Source organism: Lutra lutra, chromosome 3 (assembly GCF_902655055.1).
Source record: "Lutra lutra chromosome 3, mLutLut1.2, whole genome shotgun sequence".
Taxonomy (NCBI): domain Eukaryota; kingdom Metazoa; phylum Chordata; class Mammalia; order Carnivora; family Mustelidae; genus Lutra; species Lutra lutra.
Window position 1 is genome coordinate 45,748,328 of NC_062280.1, and position 20,372 is coordinate 45,768,699.

The following is a 20,372-nucleotide window of genomic DNA, read 5'->3' on the forward strand; positions in this document are numbered from 1 at the left end:
GGGAAGGGGCGGTTGGGCGGGGTGGGGCTGGGCGCGGTGACTCGGCAGGACCCTTTAGTCACAGGATCGTGAAGCCCGCGGGTGGGTTAGAAACTGCAAACAGCGTTGTTACGTGGCCACCTCCATGTGAGGGCCTGTTCTTCCCAGACCTCTGCTCCGCTCGCTGCTGGGGCAATGTCCCCCTTGAGCAGCCCTGGCTGCTCACCACCGCCCGCGGGGTTCCTAACGCGGTGGTCGCGGCCCGCCTGGCGGCCGAGGAGCGGCGGAGGCCGAGCGCTCTGCGGGCCCCGAGTTCAACTTCAATAAAAGGACCCACCCGCCCTTGATCACGCGGCTTGCCTGACAGCCGGGCTCAGGCCCCGGCCTAATTGAGCCCGGGTCACCTGGGAATAGGTTCAAAGGCATCAAAGCCGTAAACCACCTCCAGGCCCCGAGCCAGAGAGGCCTGGCGAACAAAGAGCCCCCCCGAACCACTTCAAACGCGCCCGCGCTCGGCGTCCAGATGGCGCGGAGCCGGGGTCCGCGGTGTCGCCCGCCGAGGCCAGGCCTCAGCTCCCGCCGCCCCGCGCCCTCCTGCCTGCAGGCGCCCAGCGCAGGGGAGGCTGTGCTGCTCCCCAGACTGCCCTCCGGGCCACTGGTGACTGGCGAAGCAGAGGAGGAGCGCAGAGGCTAGGGCCCTGCACCGGGGGCCTGGCGGTCGCCCCCGCCCCGTACCCGGCATCCCAGGCAGGGCCAAGCAGGTGGGCGCAGTGGGCACCGGCGCTCCCGCAGAGGCTCGCTGTGGCTTTCAAGTTTGAACGCACTTAGAAGCAAGGTCTGCAAAGGGCGTTGGTGCCGGGATCCCCAGAAACCTGGGATGAGAAAGGCCACCCAACACGAAGCCTGGGCAGAGCCGGTGCATGTGCACTGATCCCTGCGCCATGTGCGTGGGCAAAGGCGTCTCAGAGGGCACTCAACTGTCCGCACGCCTGTGGTCCGGTTGCCGGGACCCCTGCCCGCGCGCGTCTTCCACCCCAGACTGAGTGTGCGGGCGCGGCGAGGACTCGCGGCGCTCCCAGGGGGCAGCCAAGGAGCGCAGAGGTCGGAACACCCCCCGGGGCTCCCCGCCTCGTCCTCACCTCCTGGGAGCGCATCTAGGGTAGGACTCGGCTCCCGAGCCCCTCGCGCCCTTCGCGCCCCGGGGAGATCCCGCAGCCTGGCGGGGCCCGACCTCCACGTTAAGGAGCAGACAAAGCAGGTCGGTAATGCCCAGGGCGCCGGGCGGCCGGAGAGCGGTCGGATGCCGGCTTGAGGCTCCGGCGGCACGCTAGGGCCGGGCCTCCGGGGTGCCCGCCGCGGCCGGGGCTGAAAGGGGAGGCAAAACTGAAAGTGCCGCGCCGGGGGGCGGGGGCGGCGGGCGAAGGCCCCAAAACTCGTCCAGCCCCCGGCCGCCGCGGCCAATCAGCGCGCGGCCCTCGCTCCTGACAACTATTTAGCAACCCAGCCCGGCTAGAGTTTCCAAAAAAGTTAGAATAACTTCCTCTCCCGGAGACCTCGGTTTTGCACAAGCCGGCCTTGAAATCAGAGCCTCTCGAGCAACTCGGAGAGCGTGTGCTCGGCGACCGCGGGCTTGGGCAGCGGCGCGCGCTCGGCGCCCGGCGCCCCCAGCCCCAAGCGCGCCGGGCGGGCGCCATGGAGGAGGGCTCCAGCTCGCCCGTGTCCCCCGTGGACAGCCTGGGCACCAGCGAGGAGGAGCTCGAGAGGCAGCCCAAGCGCTTTGGCCGGAAGCGGCGCTACAGCAAGAAGTCGAGCGAAGATGGCAGCCCGACCCCAGGCAAGCGCGGCAAGAAGGGCAGCCCGAGCGCGCAGTCCTTCGAGGAGCTGCAGAGCCAGCGCATCCTGGCCAACGTGCGCGAGCGCCAGCGCACCCAGTCGCTCAACGAGGCCTTCGCCGCGCTGCGCAAGATCATCCCCACGCTGCCCTCGGACAAGCTCAGCAAGATCCAGACGCTCAAGCTGGCCGCCAGGTACATAGACTTCCTCTACCAGGTCCTGCAGAGCGACGAGATGGACAATAAGATGACCAGCTGCAGCTACGTGGCCCACGAGCGCCTCAGCTACGCCTTCTCCGTGTGGCGCATGGAGGGCGCGTGGTCCATGTCCGCCTCCCACTAGCGCCGCGCCACCCACGTCCGGACCCGCGCGCCAGGGTAGGTGCTGCGTCCGCGACCGGCGCCCTCCGCAGCGGGGGGCAGGCGGCCCGGCCCGCGCATCCTTCCTAGTGGAGGCCCTGCGGGCCGGGGCGGCGTGGTTGGGGTGCGTTTTTCCTCGCAGCAACAGTAGGGGGTCTGTTGGGAAGCTCCCGCGTCCCAGGGACACCCTTGGGGCCTTTTGCAAACTTCCCTACTGGGTGTCATTCCGGGAGCTGGGGGGAGGGGGGGCACCGGTGACAGCGGTACTTGCTACCCTTGCTGCTGCTGCCGCTGGCGCCTGCGGGTGAGTGTCGGGAGAGTGGGCATCGGAAGAACGGCCGGCAGCCCGCACGGGCAGAGAGGTGGAAAGCCACTGCCCTCGGCGCCCTCCGGAATCGAGGCCGCCCACGAGGCTGCCCGAGCCGGGTTGTGCCCGGCTGGGGCTTTGCCCTCTTCCCGGGAAGCGCGTTCATGGTGCGGACACTCAGTTTTCGCGGACGGCTCCAGCAGGGCCTCCCGGGCCGGCGCTTTGAAAGCCGAGCGGTCCGCGCCCTGGTGGGCCCGGTGGACACAAGAGAGCGGGCCGGCGGCCAGGTTTGCCTTGGGGAGAGCGGGAGGACAGGGCCCTGCGTTGGTGGCTCCGGGGCCACTGCAGCGGGAGAGCCTTGGTAAGCCCTGCGCTGGGAGCGCGGGAGACAGGGCCCGGGTTGAGCCGCGGAGACCAGAGCGCCTAGGCCGGGGCGCACCCCAGGTTCGGAAACCCTCTGCCGGCAGGCAGGTGGGCGGATCTCGGAGCTGGGAGCTTCTGGTTCCAGCCTTGAACCTGGAGGGTCTGGGAGTGGGGGTCTGTCCGCGCCGCGTCCTAGCGCCCGGCCCCCGCAGGAGAGCGCGAGGGGTCCAGGCTGGGAAACAGGTTTGCGGGACCGGGAGGGAGTGCGGGCCAGGCCCTGCACGGGAGAAGGCGAAGGGGACACAGCTGCTGAGAGCATTTGGAAATTCTGGTTTGCTCTGGAAGAGCGCTCAGGGCGCCCTGCACCAGCTCCCTTTGACCAGACACCTTGGAACTCCGTTTAGAGGAAATCTAACTCCCGAGGCGCCTTCCCTTCCAGAAGGCTCTTTGAGGCTGGTGGGCATCTTCCTTCGGAGGGCTCTCTAGGGCAATGGGAAGGGGCAAGATATGTTGCGGGCCGAGGGGGTGGTAAAGATTCTTACTACTTAGTGTGCTTTAGTTTCCTGCTCATCTTGCAGTGTTTTTATAAGTCTCTACTTCACACAGAAGGAATTTAGATTAATCCAGAGCGTGCCCCCACCCGTTCTCCCAAACATATCTATTTCTTTTTTTAAAAAAATATGGTTCTCTAATATCTACAGATGTTTTTGCTGTGGTCACAAAAGGCTGATCTGGCACAGGTGAATTTTCTTTGTTAAGCTTTTATTTCTGTGCCTCTGAAAATTCTTTTGATGAAATTGCCCCCCGCCTTAAGATAATGATCGTTTTTTTTAAAGAAAGATTTTTTAGCAGAAATAACTTTTGGGAATCTTCTCCTATCTTTGTCAAAAACAGATGGAAAGTATCGCAATCACGTATTTCTCTAAGAAAGAAAGTTTGGATTGGCTGAGTAGTAAAATGCTACAGGGGGATAATACATTAATTCTGGGTTTTGCTGCCTAAATTATGAGCTTCCATTAGTTAATTCCATTTACCCTTTATACCATGGATAGTTTACAGCACATCTGAAGGAAGGATAAACAAATGAGAGATGTCATCTTTGTAAAACATACATGTATAGCTTTGTTTAAGGAAAATGTCAACAGAATTATCGTTAAGACTTCCCTCCAGAAAATTACTGAAAACAAATACTAGGAGATATGACCTTAATGCAAAATTTAGTAGGATCATTTAAAATTCATTTTAAAATCATTGCATTCCTCAAACTTAGAGAATCAGACCTAGATCACAAATAAAGATTATATAAAAATAAAAAGTGACTATTTATTGTAAGTGTTGAGAGTGTTTTTGGAAAAAATCCTTAAAACATAACACAGCACATTCAGCTGGAGGAAAAAAATGGTCTATATGGTTGCCTATTTATTTTTATTTTTTAATATATTTGAATATAACTGATTAATTCCAGGAAGCCAGTTTCTTTAGGTAGAAAGATACCCACTCTTTGCAAGACAAGGAGAGAAATGGGGACATTTTTGATAACACCAATTCTGGACACACCTTGGTTTTACTTGTTTTTACTTTGCACATTGGGCAAACTATTTTTTTGTTTTTTGTGTTTTTGCTTGTTTGTTTTTATCATATTACTGTCTGTGAATGTAAGTACAATCATGATTGGTTTGATTTCCTGAAAATGTTGCTAAATGACATTTGTTATTTGTAATATTTTTAAGAAGTGTTAGTTATAGGTACCAGCAAAGAATTCTAGAACTTTCAGTAAGTTGTGTGTGATTTTAATGTTCTCAGTATACGAGATGTTTTCACATATATGAAAAAAAGCTGTGTCCAGATGAATAGCAATAACCACAAAGAACCTGAATTGTCCCTTGGTACAAAGAGAATCGCAGGAAATGGTGTTCGGCTGGTGGTAATATTTATCCTCACTTTCTTCCTTAGTCCCGTATTTAAGCATAAAAATATACAGTAGATCAGGCGTCGTTGGACAGTCAGCTAGGTTAATCTCATTGGGAGAATCTCAAAAGAAGTTTTTAGTATTGTCGTTAAATGCTGAAGCTTTAGTAATAGGGTCAGGGGCACCTGGCTTGGAGGAAGGTGATGATTATCAGACATTTTTCCTATTTTCCACTTTGTCGTTAAAGAAAACGTCTTCCCTGACTCCTGCCATAGGCACAGATTTTCAGTAGGTTACTGTACTCAACAAACGACTTTTTTTTTTTCCCTGAGAATTTTTAGTTTGGAACTTTGGAGAACAGAGTATGACCCTTTCACCTCCTAAAAAGTGTGTAAGCCTGTTTCTCCCTCCTGAACATTGATTTCTTGGAGGTGTTTGTTAACTGCTCCATTTGGAATGCTAGCGGGTCTCCAAAGCAAATGAATTCCCCATGGGGAACGTACATGCAGAATCCCCAGGACAGGTTTTGATGGATCCAAAGAAGTGGAATGAAAGCCTGAGCTACCTAGAACACAAGTATTGTTTTGTTATAAAATACCTGTCAATAAGATCCAATAGAGGGAGCTGACCTCTGTGATGTGGGTATATTGTTCTCTAAGAGTCTGTGTTATTCTTTCCACCTTGAACGAAGAAGTCTTGCTACAGCATCTGGCCAGCGTGGGGGCTGGAGGGATGGGACTTTGAGAGTGGCTGTTTGAGGTCATTTGAAATATAGTACTTGATTGAGGTTTTCTGAAAAAAAAAAAAAAATGGTACTATTTTCAGACAAGTCTTGAGCCTGAAATAATTGAGTTTCCATCATCCTTGTTTCAATCTATCCTGGACCGTCGGCACAGATGTCAGATTCCTCTTGCCTGGCAAAAAAAAGACCACAAAGTAAACTCTTTCGGAGCAGAGCACTATAACTCATAACATCAGTTTAAATCTGGGCTTAAAAAAAAAACCAAATATTTTAATAAGCCAATTTTAAAGGCTGAACTTTTATGACAGTTTTTAAGCTTAGTATTTATATTAATCTATTCTCACTGGTGTCTTTTAAAACGCTGTGAATGCGTGCTGGAATGTCTGTTTATGTTTGTGTCTTTTCCTGGGAAAGGATAAATGTGCTGCAAGAAACACCAAATACAAAGTCTCCACCAGCAAAGAGTTCCCGAGCGAGGCAATAAAACTCAAAGAAAAGGTGAATAAGTTATGGAGGCCAAGAGGCAGCCATAAAGGAGAAGGAGACTAAGAGATATGGACAAGATAGAATACTAAGATCAGAAGCTGTTTAAAAAGATACTCCGCATGGTCACCTGAGTCTACAAGTGTGTAACATTGTATAGAACGAAACACACACACCCTTAAAACTGGTGAAATCTGCATAAGGTCTGGAGATTGTATCAGTGTTAATTTCCCAGCTGTGACCTTGCTCTATAGTTTTTCAAGACGTTGCCATTGAGGGAAACTGAGTAAAGAGTGTAAGAGACTCCCTGTGCATTATTACTTACAACCTCATGTGAATCTACAGTTATCTCAATATAAAAAGGAAAGATACGCCACAAGAATTTAAACATTTTTCTGTATTTAAACAAACAAATTATATAAGGAATGATGATGCCTCACCTCCGAGTAATAAACGAGTGTGGTTTGAGCCCAGATCTATTTTTTTTTTCTTAATGTCATTTGCATTTTGTACTTCTTTCCAAAATACGAGGAATCTCAAAGTATTTCCTCTGTGCAATTAAAGGTGGCTCCTTCTTATCCTTAGACAGAGTAAAATTCCAGAAATCTGAAAGGAGAAATACCAATTAATACATTTTTCCCCTATACCAAGAAACAAAATATTTTTCAAAGAAATTTTAGGAAATATTTACCTGAAACTGACCCAACATTTGCTTTTGAGATACAAAGCCTACACTGACGTGCATGAAACACACACAATTCTGAAACCCATGGTTTGTAAAAATTATTCACCAAGAGGGGTAGAGATTAACGTTTTAGTATTAAGAGACATACAGGCAGGGAGAGGGGAGAGAGAGAGAGCGAGCTCAAACCCTAAGCTTAGTCATGGTTATTTGAAAGTAATATTTGTTTGTCCTAGGAACATATTTTGTGTTTGGTTCAGTAGTAAATCTTTGAATGCAATTTAGTTATATTAAATGTGCCTTAATTTAATGTTTGTCTTGGAATGGGATATGGTGACATTAATGATGTGATTTTCATGCTGATGTCAACCAGGTCACAATGGGATTTGTCTTCAGTGATTACTAATGGTGGTCGTGCTCAAGGAGTCTTGAGTCAGGAACTAGAAAAGCCAGCATGTAACTTCATTCCAACATGAGAGAAATTTTTAATGGTTAATTGAAAATAGAGTCATTTTGAAGCCAAACATTGCTTCGAATGTCTGTATTGTTTTTCTTCCATCTCGATTGTTCAGAATAACATGAGTCTGGGATTTGTGCAGAATATCAGTGGTTGAAAGCGCTCAGTGCATGGGGTTTCATGGAGTCTGTTGCTTAGTACCCGTGTTTCCCATCCCCACATGCTTTCCGCTGTGACCTGACCAGGGGAAAATTGAGATGACTCAGCTTCTCATGACACCTTCTGTAGAACTGTAACTTCATTTCTCAAATCCTCAGATCCATACCTTTAAAATGGGCACACATACCTCCCTTTCTGTAGATCAGAATTTCCCCATCAGTTAAATGAAAGGGATATCCCAGAGAGCTTTCACTTACCAAATTTAGCTCTTCTGGAAAATACCTTTTTCTTTTTAGCTCACTTCCAGCCTTTAAAAAAAAAAAAAAAGTCACCTGCATCTTTTAGGGGTAAATTGCAAACTTAGCTATGCTGTCTGGCATTGGATTCTTATTTCCCACTGTTTTCATTTTGACAGAGAGCCCACACTTGGTTTTCTGAATGTAGATCTGGTGCATGACTGACAGGCAAGATTTGGGCAGAAACCTGGACTTTAATTAACCCTTTGATGGTGACCAGATATCCAGTTCCAACCCCAGAGCTGAGGTCTGTGCTGTGGTCACAGCCAAAGCTCCAGGACCTCAGCCAGGGCCGCTCAGCACAGGACAACCTGGGGCAGGTTTTTAGCTTTTTTGCTTTGAGAGGCGAGGAATAGCGATCTTTCTCTGACTTCCCCTTGGAGGAAAAAAAGGTCCATGCTTCTGTTGTTAATGCTGCTTTTCTGCCGCTATACAAATAAAATGCCACATGGACTTTTCTGGTAAATTCTTTGAGTGTGTCCCTCTTCTTAAGAGATTCAGGGGATTTTTTTGCCTGCTTCAGGGGCAAGTGGGGCTCTGGAAGGGACGGCTTGTAAAATAAACAAACTCCCTAAAAAGAAAACACAGGCCAATAGTTTATAGTCTCTGACTCTATCTACTGCTGCGGTGGATTTCTTTGTGGGTTTGACTTCGGTTTAACATTCTGGAAGTCAAAATGCAAGCAGCCAGCGCCTTCCTTCAATCAAGAGCTCTAGAAATAAAGATTGAGTTGCTGTTTCCTTTCCTTAATCTCAGTTCTTAAAGTAGATCTGGCTATCAGGGAGCTCCGAGGGATCAGAAGTCAAAAGCCATTCACCTTGTGTGATTATTTGGACCTGGGGGTGCCTGTGAGCTGGAGGGGTCTGCTTCCGTGGAGGGTTCGAAGGCGAGCTAGCCTTCGGGTTTAGCAAGATCTCCACCGACTTCCAGAAAGACGTGTGAACTTAAAACCCCGCTCTTCATGAAACCGCCATGATAAATACTAGTGAGGGCTTCTCGTTTCTTCGGGAAATGCCTGGATTATTGTAAATTGGAAAGGAAAGTGGGGCAGGGGGAGGCATGATTTCCTTTCTCCAATTGAGACCTGTCTCTTCCAGGAGATTAAGTTGCACAGATGAACAACGTCTTCACTGAAGACTGATTTTTCCCAAATTTAAATCATTCCAAATCGTATACGACACATATATTGGTTCCTAACTAATCAAAATGGATTTTCCTCTGTTTTGTGATGGCTGTGTGAATGGGTGGGGCCTGAGAAAGAAAGTTCTGATTTTTTTTTTTTTTTTCTGCCTGGTGAGCATTTTTCCTGCAGCCCTGCCCTCTGCCACTTCCTGCCCCCCACACCCAGCGTTCCCTCCTGTATTCCATAGCTGAGAGCTCACCTGTATGTTCCCACTATTAGCCGAGGCCCATGTAGGTTTTCATATTATACTAAGTAATAAAGGATGAGCAAAAAGCCCACCATCAGGCTCTGGCAATAGCACAGTCACACTCGGGGAATGCATACCTGTCTCGGGGTGTTTGGAGTTGAGGGATTCCGGGTGTTTCGGAAGTGCCCGGACACCCTGTCCCCCACCTCAGTGCTGGGCGACCCCCTCTCCTTAGCTGCCCATCATTACTACTTTCTAAGAAGGTTGTTGCATTGAGACTAGAGCAGAAGCGTCCCCAACAGATACCTGTACCCCCAGAAAATCTGGTGTGTCCTGTTTTCGTTGATGTCTCTTGAGCGACATGAGCGGCTCCAGCGACCCAGAACAGTATGGGTGGGGACCGTATGGTGACACCCTGGGCGCGCCGGGGTTCCGTGGCACGTTTGCAGGCTGAGCCAGGTCTGAGGGGTGACCAGGAGCCCACACCGTGAAACATCTTAAGGGCAGGGTGAACTTGAGGCTGTTTTGCTGGGTGGTAAAGTGTGGCCACTTGACCAGCTCTCTTTCAGACGGCTTTTTGAGGCTAGGGGTTATCTCTGAATTAAACGACACACATCAGGTGAGGGCTGGGATCTATTTACGGGCTCATCTCAAATATGGCTACTATGCTCTCTTTGTTTTTGTTTTATGATGCTTCAAAAATGAGCAGTTTCCTTTGATTTCATTGATGAACAGTTTCACCTCCTCGTGTGTCTCTGAAGACTCCCTAAACATTAATCCGGCAGCTTAAAATTTATACTGTGGAAGAGGAGCGACAGTCACTCTTTCAGGAGTGACAGAGTAAGAGAAAATGAGGATGTGGGCAGGAAGTGTGCTGTGTGGGGTCTCTTGTAAGGAAAGGGGCAACGAGGGGATGGGGCTCCCTTAATAAGAAGATGGAAGGATCCACGCTTGTCACCTTCCTCTGCCACCTGCTGCAGATGGATTCCTTCTTCCCTCAGGACCCTGTTCAGGGTCCCTCAGAAATGGAAAAGAAAATGCTTTCTCAGAAGCATGCTGCCTGCCTTCCCAGAGGAAGGACCCTTCATAAGAACCCACAAGGCGGGGCGCCTGGGTGGCTCAGTGGGTTAGGCTGCTGCCTTCGGCTCGGGTCATGATCTCAGGGTCCTGGGATCGAACCCCGAATCTGGCTCTCTGCTCAGCGAGGAGCCTGCTTCCTCCTCTCTCTCTGCCTGCCTCTCTGCCTGCTTCTGATCTTTCTCTGTCAAATAAATAAAATCTAAAAAAAAAAAAAAAAAGAACCCAAAAGGCCTCGCCTCAATTCTTCTGCCTTAATGCCCCAGGTGGGAGGCCACTGGGGCCAAAACAGAGTCCCTGCAAGGCGGTCAAGGGTGGACACCTCCTCCACGGTGGGGTGGGGACCCTCGGATCAGCCTGGGTTGGATCTGCTCTCCTGAGTGGCTGGGTGCCCCTGTGGGACTGGGAGGGACTCTCTCATGACAGAGGAGGGAAGAGAGAGGAAAGATGGAATAGACCCATCGTGAAGGGTGTGTTGGCCTCAGGCTTCCTGGGCATCCAGGTGCTGCAGGCGGGTCCAACCTGCAGGTCGTGCTAATGACCGTCCCAGCATGAGCCCAGTGGGGCTCAGCCTTTGCCAGAGCTGATGCAAGCAAGTGGTCACTCAGCCTTTGTTTCCTCCTCCTGGGTTTCAGGCAGTAGCCTTTCCCTACAGCCAAATCCGATGTGAAAAGCCCCTGCACCTCCAAAGGCTCCTCCAGAGGAAAATCTCAGCCTCCCACCTCCCAGGTTTCCAAGGCTCATGGAACCCACCTGGCTTTGCTGCGAGAGGACAAATGACCGCATTGTCCCTCTCACAGGCCATCGCTCTGCTGCAGGTGCAGAACCGGGCTGTGTGGTAACACATTACTTTTCTGGGCAGCACGAGGGGCGGGGAGGGTGGCAGAGCCGGAGCGGGACAGGCTTATGTTTCCGGCTCCCGGTGCACACCCGTGTTTGCACGCAGGGAACAGTAATCCTTGCCATCCGAGGGCTTTTTGATACCTGGGCTGACTTGTAACCATTGTGACTCTCCACAGTGGGTTTTGCAGTTTATTGAAGTCAGTTTCTGGAATAAATTGTATGGCGTTCTTTTCCCTTAGTAAACTGGTATTTTTCTATTTGGGGGAAATTTTAATTAGACAGAAACCAAAGGCTTTTGTCTTTGTAGGAACAGGATAGGCTGCCAAATGACTCTGTGGGGCCAACCCGTTGTCTTGTGTCCCGAGGGGTCAACAGGACTTTCCTGAGGTTGAACTTGGCGGGGGAGAGCACTCCTGCTCTCAGCCCACGGTCGTGTGTGGCTTGGGCAAGTTGTAGCCTATCTGGGACTCAGTTTCCCTCTATATAAAGGGACAGAGGATGTTTCTAATACCCTGCAGCTGTCCGCCTTCCAGGAATCAGTGCGACCCAGCCCCTCCCCGCTAACTGTACACCCTCAAAGAACTGAAAGCAGGGTCTCCATGAAAATGTGTGTTTGTGTGTTTGGGGCAGCACTCCTCACAACACCCCACAAGGTGAAAACGATCTGAATGTATGCCCCTGAGGAAAGGTGGAAAACAGGGTGAGCCCTACAGGGGACGGCCATTCACCCAGAAGAAGGAGCTAAGGACGACTCCTGACACAACGGGGAGGGACCTTGCAAATATCATACTAAGTCAAAGGAGCCAGACCCAAGAGTAAATACTGTGTGAGTCCGTCTGCATGAATAATCCAGAATAGGCAAAGGTGGATTCGTGGCTGCCAGGGCCTGGAGGAGGGGGATTGGGACAGGATTGCCTAATGGGTGTGGGATTTCTGTCTCTAGAATAGACAGTGAGGGTGTTTGCACAATGGTGGGAACGCTGTGCACTTACTTCCACTGGATTTAATGCTTCAAAGTGGTTGAAACGATACATTTCGTAGGATGTGTATTTTACAACCCCCAAAAGATCCTGTGACTCAGGCCGTGGGTGTTGCTGGTGACCAGCAGGACGTGGGGGCGGGGGGGTGCCATGCCTTCCATTCCCCCACTTTCCAGAGGAGCAGTGCCATTTCCCTACATGACTCTGTGTTTATCAGCTGGTTCTCCGCCTCAAGTTGTCCCTGCCTGAAGACGCTTCTCTTTCTCTTTTGAAATCTATTTCCTATGTGTCCCCCACCCAGAGAACCGCAGACAACTCTGATAACACGCTGCTTTTGTCCCCCCACCTTCTGATTTGGGCGGCGGGTCAATTATCCTTCCGAAGCCCCTCCGCAGGGACTGCGTTCTCCCGTTCTTGGGGGTGGTGGGCAAGGACAGGGTGGCCCCAGGTTCTGTGTGGTTTGCAGTCAGCCCAGCAGACAAGGGCAGGGGGCATGTCTCCATCTGTTGCGAGGGGGACTGTGGCCTGTGAGCATTTTAACCCACCCAGCCATGGGGTCCCCGAACCCAGGGCCTGTCAGAGGACCAGAGCATTTCAGGCTCAGAGAGACACCCAAGCTGATGATGCTGCTGATTCCTGAAAAGTGGGGCTTCTGGCTCGGAGCTGCTTTTCGAAGCGAATCCCTCTTTTTCTGTAAATACCACTTTCCCCAGGGCTGGGAATGGAGCAAAGTGCACTGTGAGAGCGGTCCCCAGGGACAGGACGCAGGCTGGACTCTGGCAGGAGCTCATTCAGGGCCAATTGGGTGGGTTTTCTCTCTTGTGCTTTTCTTCCTCTCCTTTCTCTCCTGATCTGTTAACCCTTGGTGTGCCTCCTGAACCCCCTGTGCCCTGGGGACCCACGCAGGAGGGGGAGGGGCAGAAGAGAGGCTCTCCTGGGGTTTCCCCAGTGGGGGTCCCGATCTGTTTCTTTTTTAAACTCTATCCCCTCCCTGGTTACACAATCAGCGTATTGAGACACTCACAGAAACCCCGGAGATCGTGCTGGGCTCAGGGATTGTTCATGTCTCGAGATTCCAGGCAGAAGGGCTCAGGACTGGGAGCGGATCCCAAAGAATCTTAGCCAGGACCGTCAGGTTGCCCAAGGCCAAGGGTGCTGCTGTACCTCAGTTCCTGGTCCTCTGCCCCTCGAAAGGGGAAATCAGCAGGAAGGGAGACAGAGATTGCCCAAACTCTGAGAAAGAGGACTCCAGGGAGAGTGAGAGAGATAGCAGGATGGGATCTGGGTGTCCACACCCCTAGTTGTGCACCCGGTCTCACAGGAGCCTGGGTCACCTCTCAAGCAAAGCACATCTTACCTTGGGGACCCCATCAGTTGACACCATGTGGGGTCCTGGTGGCTGAGTGGACATGCTTTGTTCTATCAGTGTGGTTCTCACATTTACAGCAGGGCACACTCGCTGTGCCCGGGCACACTCGGATGCTCTCTCTCTCTCCCTCTGAGGACCTGAAGAGGGGGCATGGGCATGCCCACCTGTGAACTGGAAGCCGTGGGAATCTGCAGCCAGCAAGGAAGTCAAGACAGGGCACAAAGAGTAGATCTCTGTCCCTTGACTGTGCAGGTGGTTTTCAGAAATACCATTGGATGACATGAATGAAGTTTGGCACCATGGGTGTGCTATACAGAGGGTGCCACCTCCCGCCCAGCCTCCTGCCCCTGTGCTTACTGTCCCCAGAGTAGGCCAGGCCTTGATCTCACAATGTCCACCCACTCAGCTTCTCTCTAAGCTCATCTGCTGGTAAGACTAATAGAAAATCAGGTTTCCTGGCGGGTCCAAGAGTATGTGTTCATATTGCTTCATCAACGCCCTGTGGTTCTGTGTGATGTGTGGCTCGCCATAGATGGCATGCAGCGCGGACACCCAAGTCACTGTCCCACACCACAGAACCCATCAGTCAGCATTGAGGGAACTTAAGTGACATTAACTAATGGGGACCCCTCCCATCCTCTGCTTCCTAAAACTGATCTTTCCTAGTAGAGCAAACGTGAGTTATGAAGGAAAAAAAATAACTCTGATTAAATTAAAATATGAAACTCACCTGTACCAAAAACCTGTGATAACCAAAATCTTTAAATAAGCCAGGAAGGAAGTATTTACAGTGTATTATACAATGAATCACTATTCCTACTAGACAAAAAGCCCTTAAAAGTCCAAAGGAAAACAAATAACCACCCAGTAGAAAGTGAGGGTGAAAATACGAATTTACAGAAGAACTTTGGTTGTCCAATGAACAGAGGAAAAGTGTTCTACTTCAACGATAACCCAAGACATTAAAAATAAGCAGGAGGATACTATTTTTTTTCTATTAATTCGGAAAAAAGATAATGATAACCCTCAGTATCGAGGAAACCATGAGTAACCGGGCCACCTTGTCTCTGACATGAGAAGATCAATTATAAAACCTTTGTGAAGAGATTTTGAGGATAGATAAGGAAAGATTTTTAAAATGGGAAATCCCATTTGAGCAAGCAAGTGAGCTTTTTAGTCACTGTCCGGAGTGAATAATGGCGGGGTTGCCTAGCAACAGGGAGATTCCTATCAGCTTTGCTAATATTAGCGAGAGGCTTCCAATGTCTCGGGAGGTGGGTTGAGAGTGAGCTGTGGCTTGTGCATGTGCTGGAACACTATACGGTCAGCAGATTTCGTGTTGCAAACACACATCTGATAACTCAGGGAAATGGCCCCACAACGGCACAGATCACAAGACCCAGGGCTGAAAATTCCAAGCGTGTACGCTGGCGTGTGTGCATCAGTCCCAGGAGTGAACACCCTGAGACCAACATGTGAGTCAAAAATCTGCCTTTCCTTCTTTGTATTCGTATTGTTTTCCTTTATTTTCCAAGTGTTCTGCAAATGCCGTGTCTTACTTCGGCAGTTGGGAGAAAACTGCGCTTCGTAAGGATAGAGAAACGCTGACCATTATTTTAATGCCGTGCCTCAGTTTAATTTGATCTGTTTTTCCAGAATGTTATCAACACAGCCCACTCTGGGTCCCTGGCAGGTGGCAGCTTGGGGCAGCAGGGTTGTGTACCGCCTTCCTGCAATGCTAGCTATTAGCAATTAGCTCGTCCTTATCCCCTAGTGGGTTCCCACCCTCTGTGTCCTTTCAGCATCTTTGCTTGTCTTTAGTTTGTGAACTCTTCTCTGTGTATGTGGAGATAAGTATTCTTAATCAGAAAGTACTCCAGATTGGTGCAAGTAAGTGGAGAAAATCTCAGTAAATATTCTCCTAACCCAAACTGAGAGGAGGAAGATGAGAAGGAGGAAGGGACCCCTCCTCACCTTCTGGAGGTGTTGGAATTCACTGATGATTGGAATGAGAAAATAAAATCACTCATGCTAGCTCCCGGCCTTGTGTGATGACCAGCCTGTGAGCGCTCAGGCCTGGAGGGGAACATGGGCGTGCCTGGGGATTCTCCCCCATCCCTGCAGGCCAGCTTCCCCAGAGCCCCGGACCCCAGTGCTTTCCAGCCTTCTCTGAAGCCTGCATCCCACCTGCACCTTCCTGGGGGCCCAGAGTAGCCCCCATCCCCAGGCAGAGCCCCAGGCTCCCAGTCTCACATTTCCTTTCAAATTCTCAGCCCTAATCTAATTTGCACCAGGCCTGCCTTCTTTCACCCCTAGGCTGCATTTGATGCATACTTCTGGCAAATTCTGGGACCACACTTGCCAGATGACCAAATCCTTTTCAGAAAGATGACTGAAATACTTGTAAGTTTCCATCACGGCCAGGCGGAGTGGACCAGGGTTTCGGGAGGGAGAGACTGGGGCACGAGTGCTCCAGGTCGTGCCTGGTCTGTGTTTTGGCTGTCCACACCGCGAAGCCCGCTGGGCTTTAATCCTGAGTCTGAAACCACAGATACCTTTTGCTGTCAAGACATTAAGAAACCAAGAGGCTAATGGCCGGGTGAGTCCCTGCCACGGGCCTCCCGCGTGAATCAGAGCCTGACTGGAGCAGAGCGGGTGACTCACAGGGATGGCTTTTTGTCTTCTGGCTGTGCAAATAAACAGCAGGAAGGCCTGAATGGGAGGCCAGGAGTGCAGGGCAGAAGGTGGCTCCCAGCTCCCACAGGCGGGCCTGGGCAGAGGGGAGCGTGGGCTCAGGCACTGGGGACCAAGACCGGGGAGAGACAGCAGAGAAGCTGGTGCCCACAGGGCACAGCGGGGGCCTGGAGGGGGCATAGGGAAGCGAGGGCCAGCCTTGGATGTTCTGCAGAGGTTCTGGGCCAGGGTCCACCCTGCCCTGGGGCCCACATCGTCCTCCACCCCCCTCAGAAATGCCTGTTGGGGACACACCTGTGAGTGGTTGTCCTTCTCTGAGCTCCTGTGCATTAGGGAAGGTGGTCCTTGGGGTATCCCTTCCTTTGGGACCCTCTGAGAGGTCCAGAGTGTAATGCTTAGGCTGGGGCCTGGCCTTGGCATCCATGGCGGGGCGGCTGGGGGCTGTGGAGGGCCTTCGGGGTGCAGCTGGGGTGACACCAGGATTCAGCAGGGCCTCGGGGGTCTCCCTGACCCAGACCTGGCCATGGAGCAGTGTGAGGAATCTCCTCTTCTCCTGCTCCAAACTGGGTGAGATGGGGGGAGACCTCGCCTGGGGGCAAAGACGCTGAGGGCTGACTGACCGGGCTCTGGCAAGTGTTGTTCACAATGGACCACAGCACATGGCCGGTCCAGTCATTTCAATGCTGGAGACAGTCCAGTGAGCTTGGCACTCTTATTCCCATTCCCCAGATGGGAAAACTGAGGGGACTCGGTGGCTCAGCAGAGGGTGTCCAGCCTGCAGTAGGCAGAGTCAGCAATTGAACCGAGGCAGTCTGTGCTTTCAGCCAGCGGCCTAGAAAGTGAGATTTCCCTTCGGCCTCAAATACAGCCCAGCTTCTGTTCCTGGAATGTGCTGTTCCATGGGACGTCTCTGGTTCCGACAAGATAGTGGCCTCGAATGCCACAGGGCAGTCCTTGGAGAGAGGGGGGGAGGCCTGGGCCTGGATCCCGGCTGAGCACAGGTGGCATTTCCTATGCCCTTGGCCCTTGCTTCTGGACGGCCACCCAGTGCACTGCCAGGCAAAGGCTGCCCTTGCTTCCCCCGAAGCCCCGCACACCTGTGTGTTTGGTATCAGGATTCAATGAGGCAGGCTGAGCACCGTTCTGCCTGGACACAGGGGCCCCTGGGTCCAGAAATGGGCAGATTGCGCCTCTCCCCTCCTGGGCATCTCTTGGCTCTTAAAGCCTGCAGAGTAAGCCTTTGAATTGACAGGGCCCAGGGAATAAGGTGAACCTCAGGTTGTACAGCATTTAGAGTATGCTGGTTTGGAGCTTATTTTCCTACTGTGATAGGAGAAACACATTCCCTCCAACCCAGAGAAACCCTGCTACCTTTATAAACGTGTGGTGGAAATAAATAACCATGGCTAGTGCTCTTGGTTAGCAGGGAGCCCTTCCCACTGTCTGTACAACACCGATTTGGGATCCCATGATTTCCAATAATGGGACATTTCCCATCCCTCCGTGCAGCACCCAACAGGGGACAGGTGGGCCCTTCTCCCTGACCCTCTGTGGTATCTTCCTTCCAGGTCATTCTTTTAAAAATTTTAGTTTATGTGGAGCACCTCAGTGGCTCAGTTGGTTAAGCATCTGCCTTTGGCTCGGTCCTGACCAAGCCCTGCATCAGGCTCCCCGCTCCAGCTCTCCTGTGCTTGTGTTCCCTCTCTCGCTATTTTTCTCTGTCATAAATAAATAAAAATCTTAAAAAAATTTTTTTTAGTTTATTTAATTTATTGTATTTTTTTATTATGACGATTTTTTCAGAGCAGGGTAAAGCAAAATTGAGGAAAAGTAGAGTGATTTCCTGTGTCCTCCCCCAACCTCCGCACGTGCACAGCCTCCCTTGTCGTCAGCGTCCCCCCGCCAGAGGGTGCATCTATTACAGTTGATGAACCTACCCAGACACGGCCTCATCACCCCAAATCCAGAGGTGCGCACTCTGGGTTTGCACAAATGTACAAGGTCATGTATTCTTTACTGTGGTGTCATACGGAGTATGAGAATCCTCCGGGTCCTACCTGTTCATCCCCTTCCCCCGACCCCCCAATCCCACCGACCCCTGGTGACCACCGATGTTCTTACTGTCTCTGTAGTTTTGCCTTTTCCAGCAGGTCCTACAGTTGGAATCATATAGTATGTAGGTTTTTCAGATTGGCTTCTAACAATATGCATTTAAAGTTCCTCCCTGGCTTTCTGGGCTCAGTAGCTCATTTTTTTTCTGGGGCTGAGGGACATGGCCACGCCTGCAAACCGCAGTCTGTCCATCCACCTACCAGGGGACATCTGGGTTGCTTCTAGGTTCTGGCAATTACGCATAAAGCTGCTGTCAGCATCTGTGTGCAGGTTTCATGTGGCTCTCAGTTTTCAGCTCCTTTGGGTAAATAGCCAAGCATGCAGGGGCTGGCATGTACTGCAAAGAGCGGGCTTAGTTTTGTAAGACATGTCCAGCTGACTTTCGGGGGGGCTGCCCCATATGCGTCCCCACCGGGTCCTGTGGCCCCTGTCTACCCTCCCCCCGCGGTGGGTGTTGTCAGCGTCCGGGGTTTGGCTCGTCTGGTAGCTACGGTGTGGTGTCTCACTGCACTTCAGGCCATTCTGCATATGGTCGGCCAGGGAACTTTCCAGGTCACCAGTATGGTCTAATGAGGTCAACGTTGATGGACTCGTGGGCACCACCGACCCCACTGTGGTACTGTCCCGGGGGGGCTGTGGGCCCTGCTCACTCTGGTGTTTGAGCTGCCCCTCTGAGCGCCTCCAGATGGGCTCTGCACAGCCCTCCGTCTGCCCACAGACCCGCACCTCCACTCCTCCCGCCACCACCCCAGCCGAGCAACCCCTCCTTGGGGGCCTGCAACGCATCACATGAACCCGGGGCCCGGGACGCCCCAGCAGGGACAGCAGTGGTCCCGTTGTGGTGACTGACCCCAGGCCCTCTGTCCACCTGTCAGAGGGGAGGGGCTGCGGGGCCACGTCCTGGTCATCTTGGCCATGAGTATTCCTGGTCGGGTCCACGGCCACGCACCAGGTCAGTGCAGAGCATGTGTTCACATGATGCAAAAAGGCTGGGTGGTGGGGGTGACGCTGCATATGTGATATCAAACCACATTTTCCCCGTGACAGGGGAGAGTATTTGTGATGGATAATTCCCCAGCTGTCTTTGGAGAAGAACACCTGGCAACGTGGGGGTCTGAGTTTGCCACTGAGAACGGCGAGCCTTGTTGTTTAAGGGCCTTTTCCATCCTGTGAACCAGTGGCTATTTGCAGGATGGGACTCGGATACTGGACGGGCCACATCCCCTAAACTGCTGTTGCAGAAGGGGGTGGGGAGAGAGAGAGAGAGAGAACCGCCACAGCCCATCCTAGTGGCGGAAATACCAGAAGAGGAGGTGCCTATGGAGCTGCGGTGGGGGACTGGGGTGGGGAGTGAAATACCATACCGACGTTCTCTTCTCTGCCCTCAGAACACACACACTCACACACACACACACACACACTCTTCCCAGGGAAGTACCCATTCTCACCAGGCTCTATGCAGTGGCTTTGGGGCTGGGGGGACGGTAAGACCGCAGCCTAGCTCCTGGGGTGCATGGGCCCTGGTGGAGAGTCGTGGCCGGGTGCCTGTCAGTACAACAGAAGAGAGCACTGTCCCCTGGCCTGCTGGCTGTGGGTGCCTCCCGTGTCACAGATGCTGTGCCTGAAGACCAGACGCAGAGATGAGATACCATCCTCATCAAATGAAGCTGATGGGTAGGCTGGGAGGCCAGTGGGGGCAAGGGCTCTCGGGGCACTCCCAAGGCTGAGTGATGGAGGAAGGAGGACCAGCAGGGAAGCAGAAGGTGGAGGCATGCATATCTAGGGGGTAGTGCGGTGGGGGAAGGACACCCGAGGGAGGCTGTCCCATCAACAGGGGCCGGCCGTGAACGGTGGGGTTGGGGAGGTTGAATGGAGGGAAGAAGCTATGGGAGCTCCAAGGAGCACTGCGATCTGGGGAAGGCAGAGGCTGGGTCCCTCCACCTGAACTCCAGCCACTGGGGCTCTAGCCCCTGGGTGCACCAGACCGTGGGTCCCAGAGGACTGGCAGGCTCTAGGACGTCCCCTGGGACAACTGTTTTAGGTGAAGCTCTGTAGGGCCCCAAGGCCTTTTCTGTGTTGGGGCTGAAGCTGGTGGGCCCCAAGCCTCAAACTGACCATCTGCCCAGATCTGCCTCCTCATTCTGGTGCCCGTGGCGCTTCTGGTGATTCTGTAGCTGCGCAAGACCTAGGTAACCCATGGCTGTGTGCTTTGGCTCAGAGGAGGGGTGAGGAGGCTGTCGAAGGTATGCAGCACAGAGGGGCATGGCCAGCCCAGCCCCTAGCCCCCACTGTGTCACTCTGCCACACTGTTTTGTCACTCAGGGGGACCGCATGAGAGAAAGTCTGTTTTGGGGATGG

The 20,372-nt window shown here is 52.2% G+C and overlaps 1 protein-coding gene and 1 pseudogene across 1 annotated transcript in view; one reads left to right on the plus strand and one right to left on the minus strand.

The window, feature by feature from the left end:
* Positions 1–222: 222 nt before the first annotated feature.
* On the minus strand, positions 223–1,133 carry LOC125095526 (translation initiation factor IF-2-like; annotated as a pseudogene).
* A 382-nt stretch (positions 1,134–1,515) lies between these two features.
* The window catches only part of TWIST2 (twist family bHLH transcription factor 2), a 50,698-nt gene continuing 31,841 nt past the window's right edge, over positions 1,516–20,372 (plus strand). Inside the window, exon 1 of the mRNA XM_047722910.1 lies at positions 1,516–2,189. Coding sequence (XP_047578866.1) covers positions 1,672–2,154 — 483 coding nt within the window. The 5' untranslated portion in view covers positions 1,516–1,671 and the 3' untranslated portion in view covers positions 2,155–2,189. The remainder of the gene's footprint in view (positions 2,190–20,372) is intronic.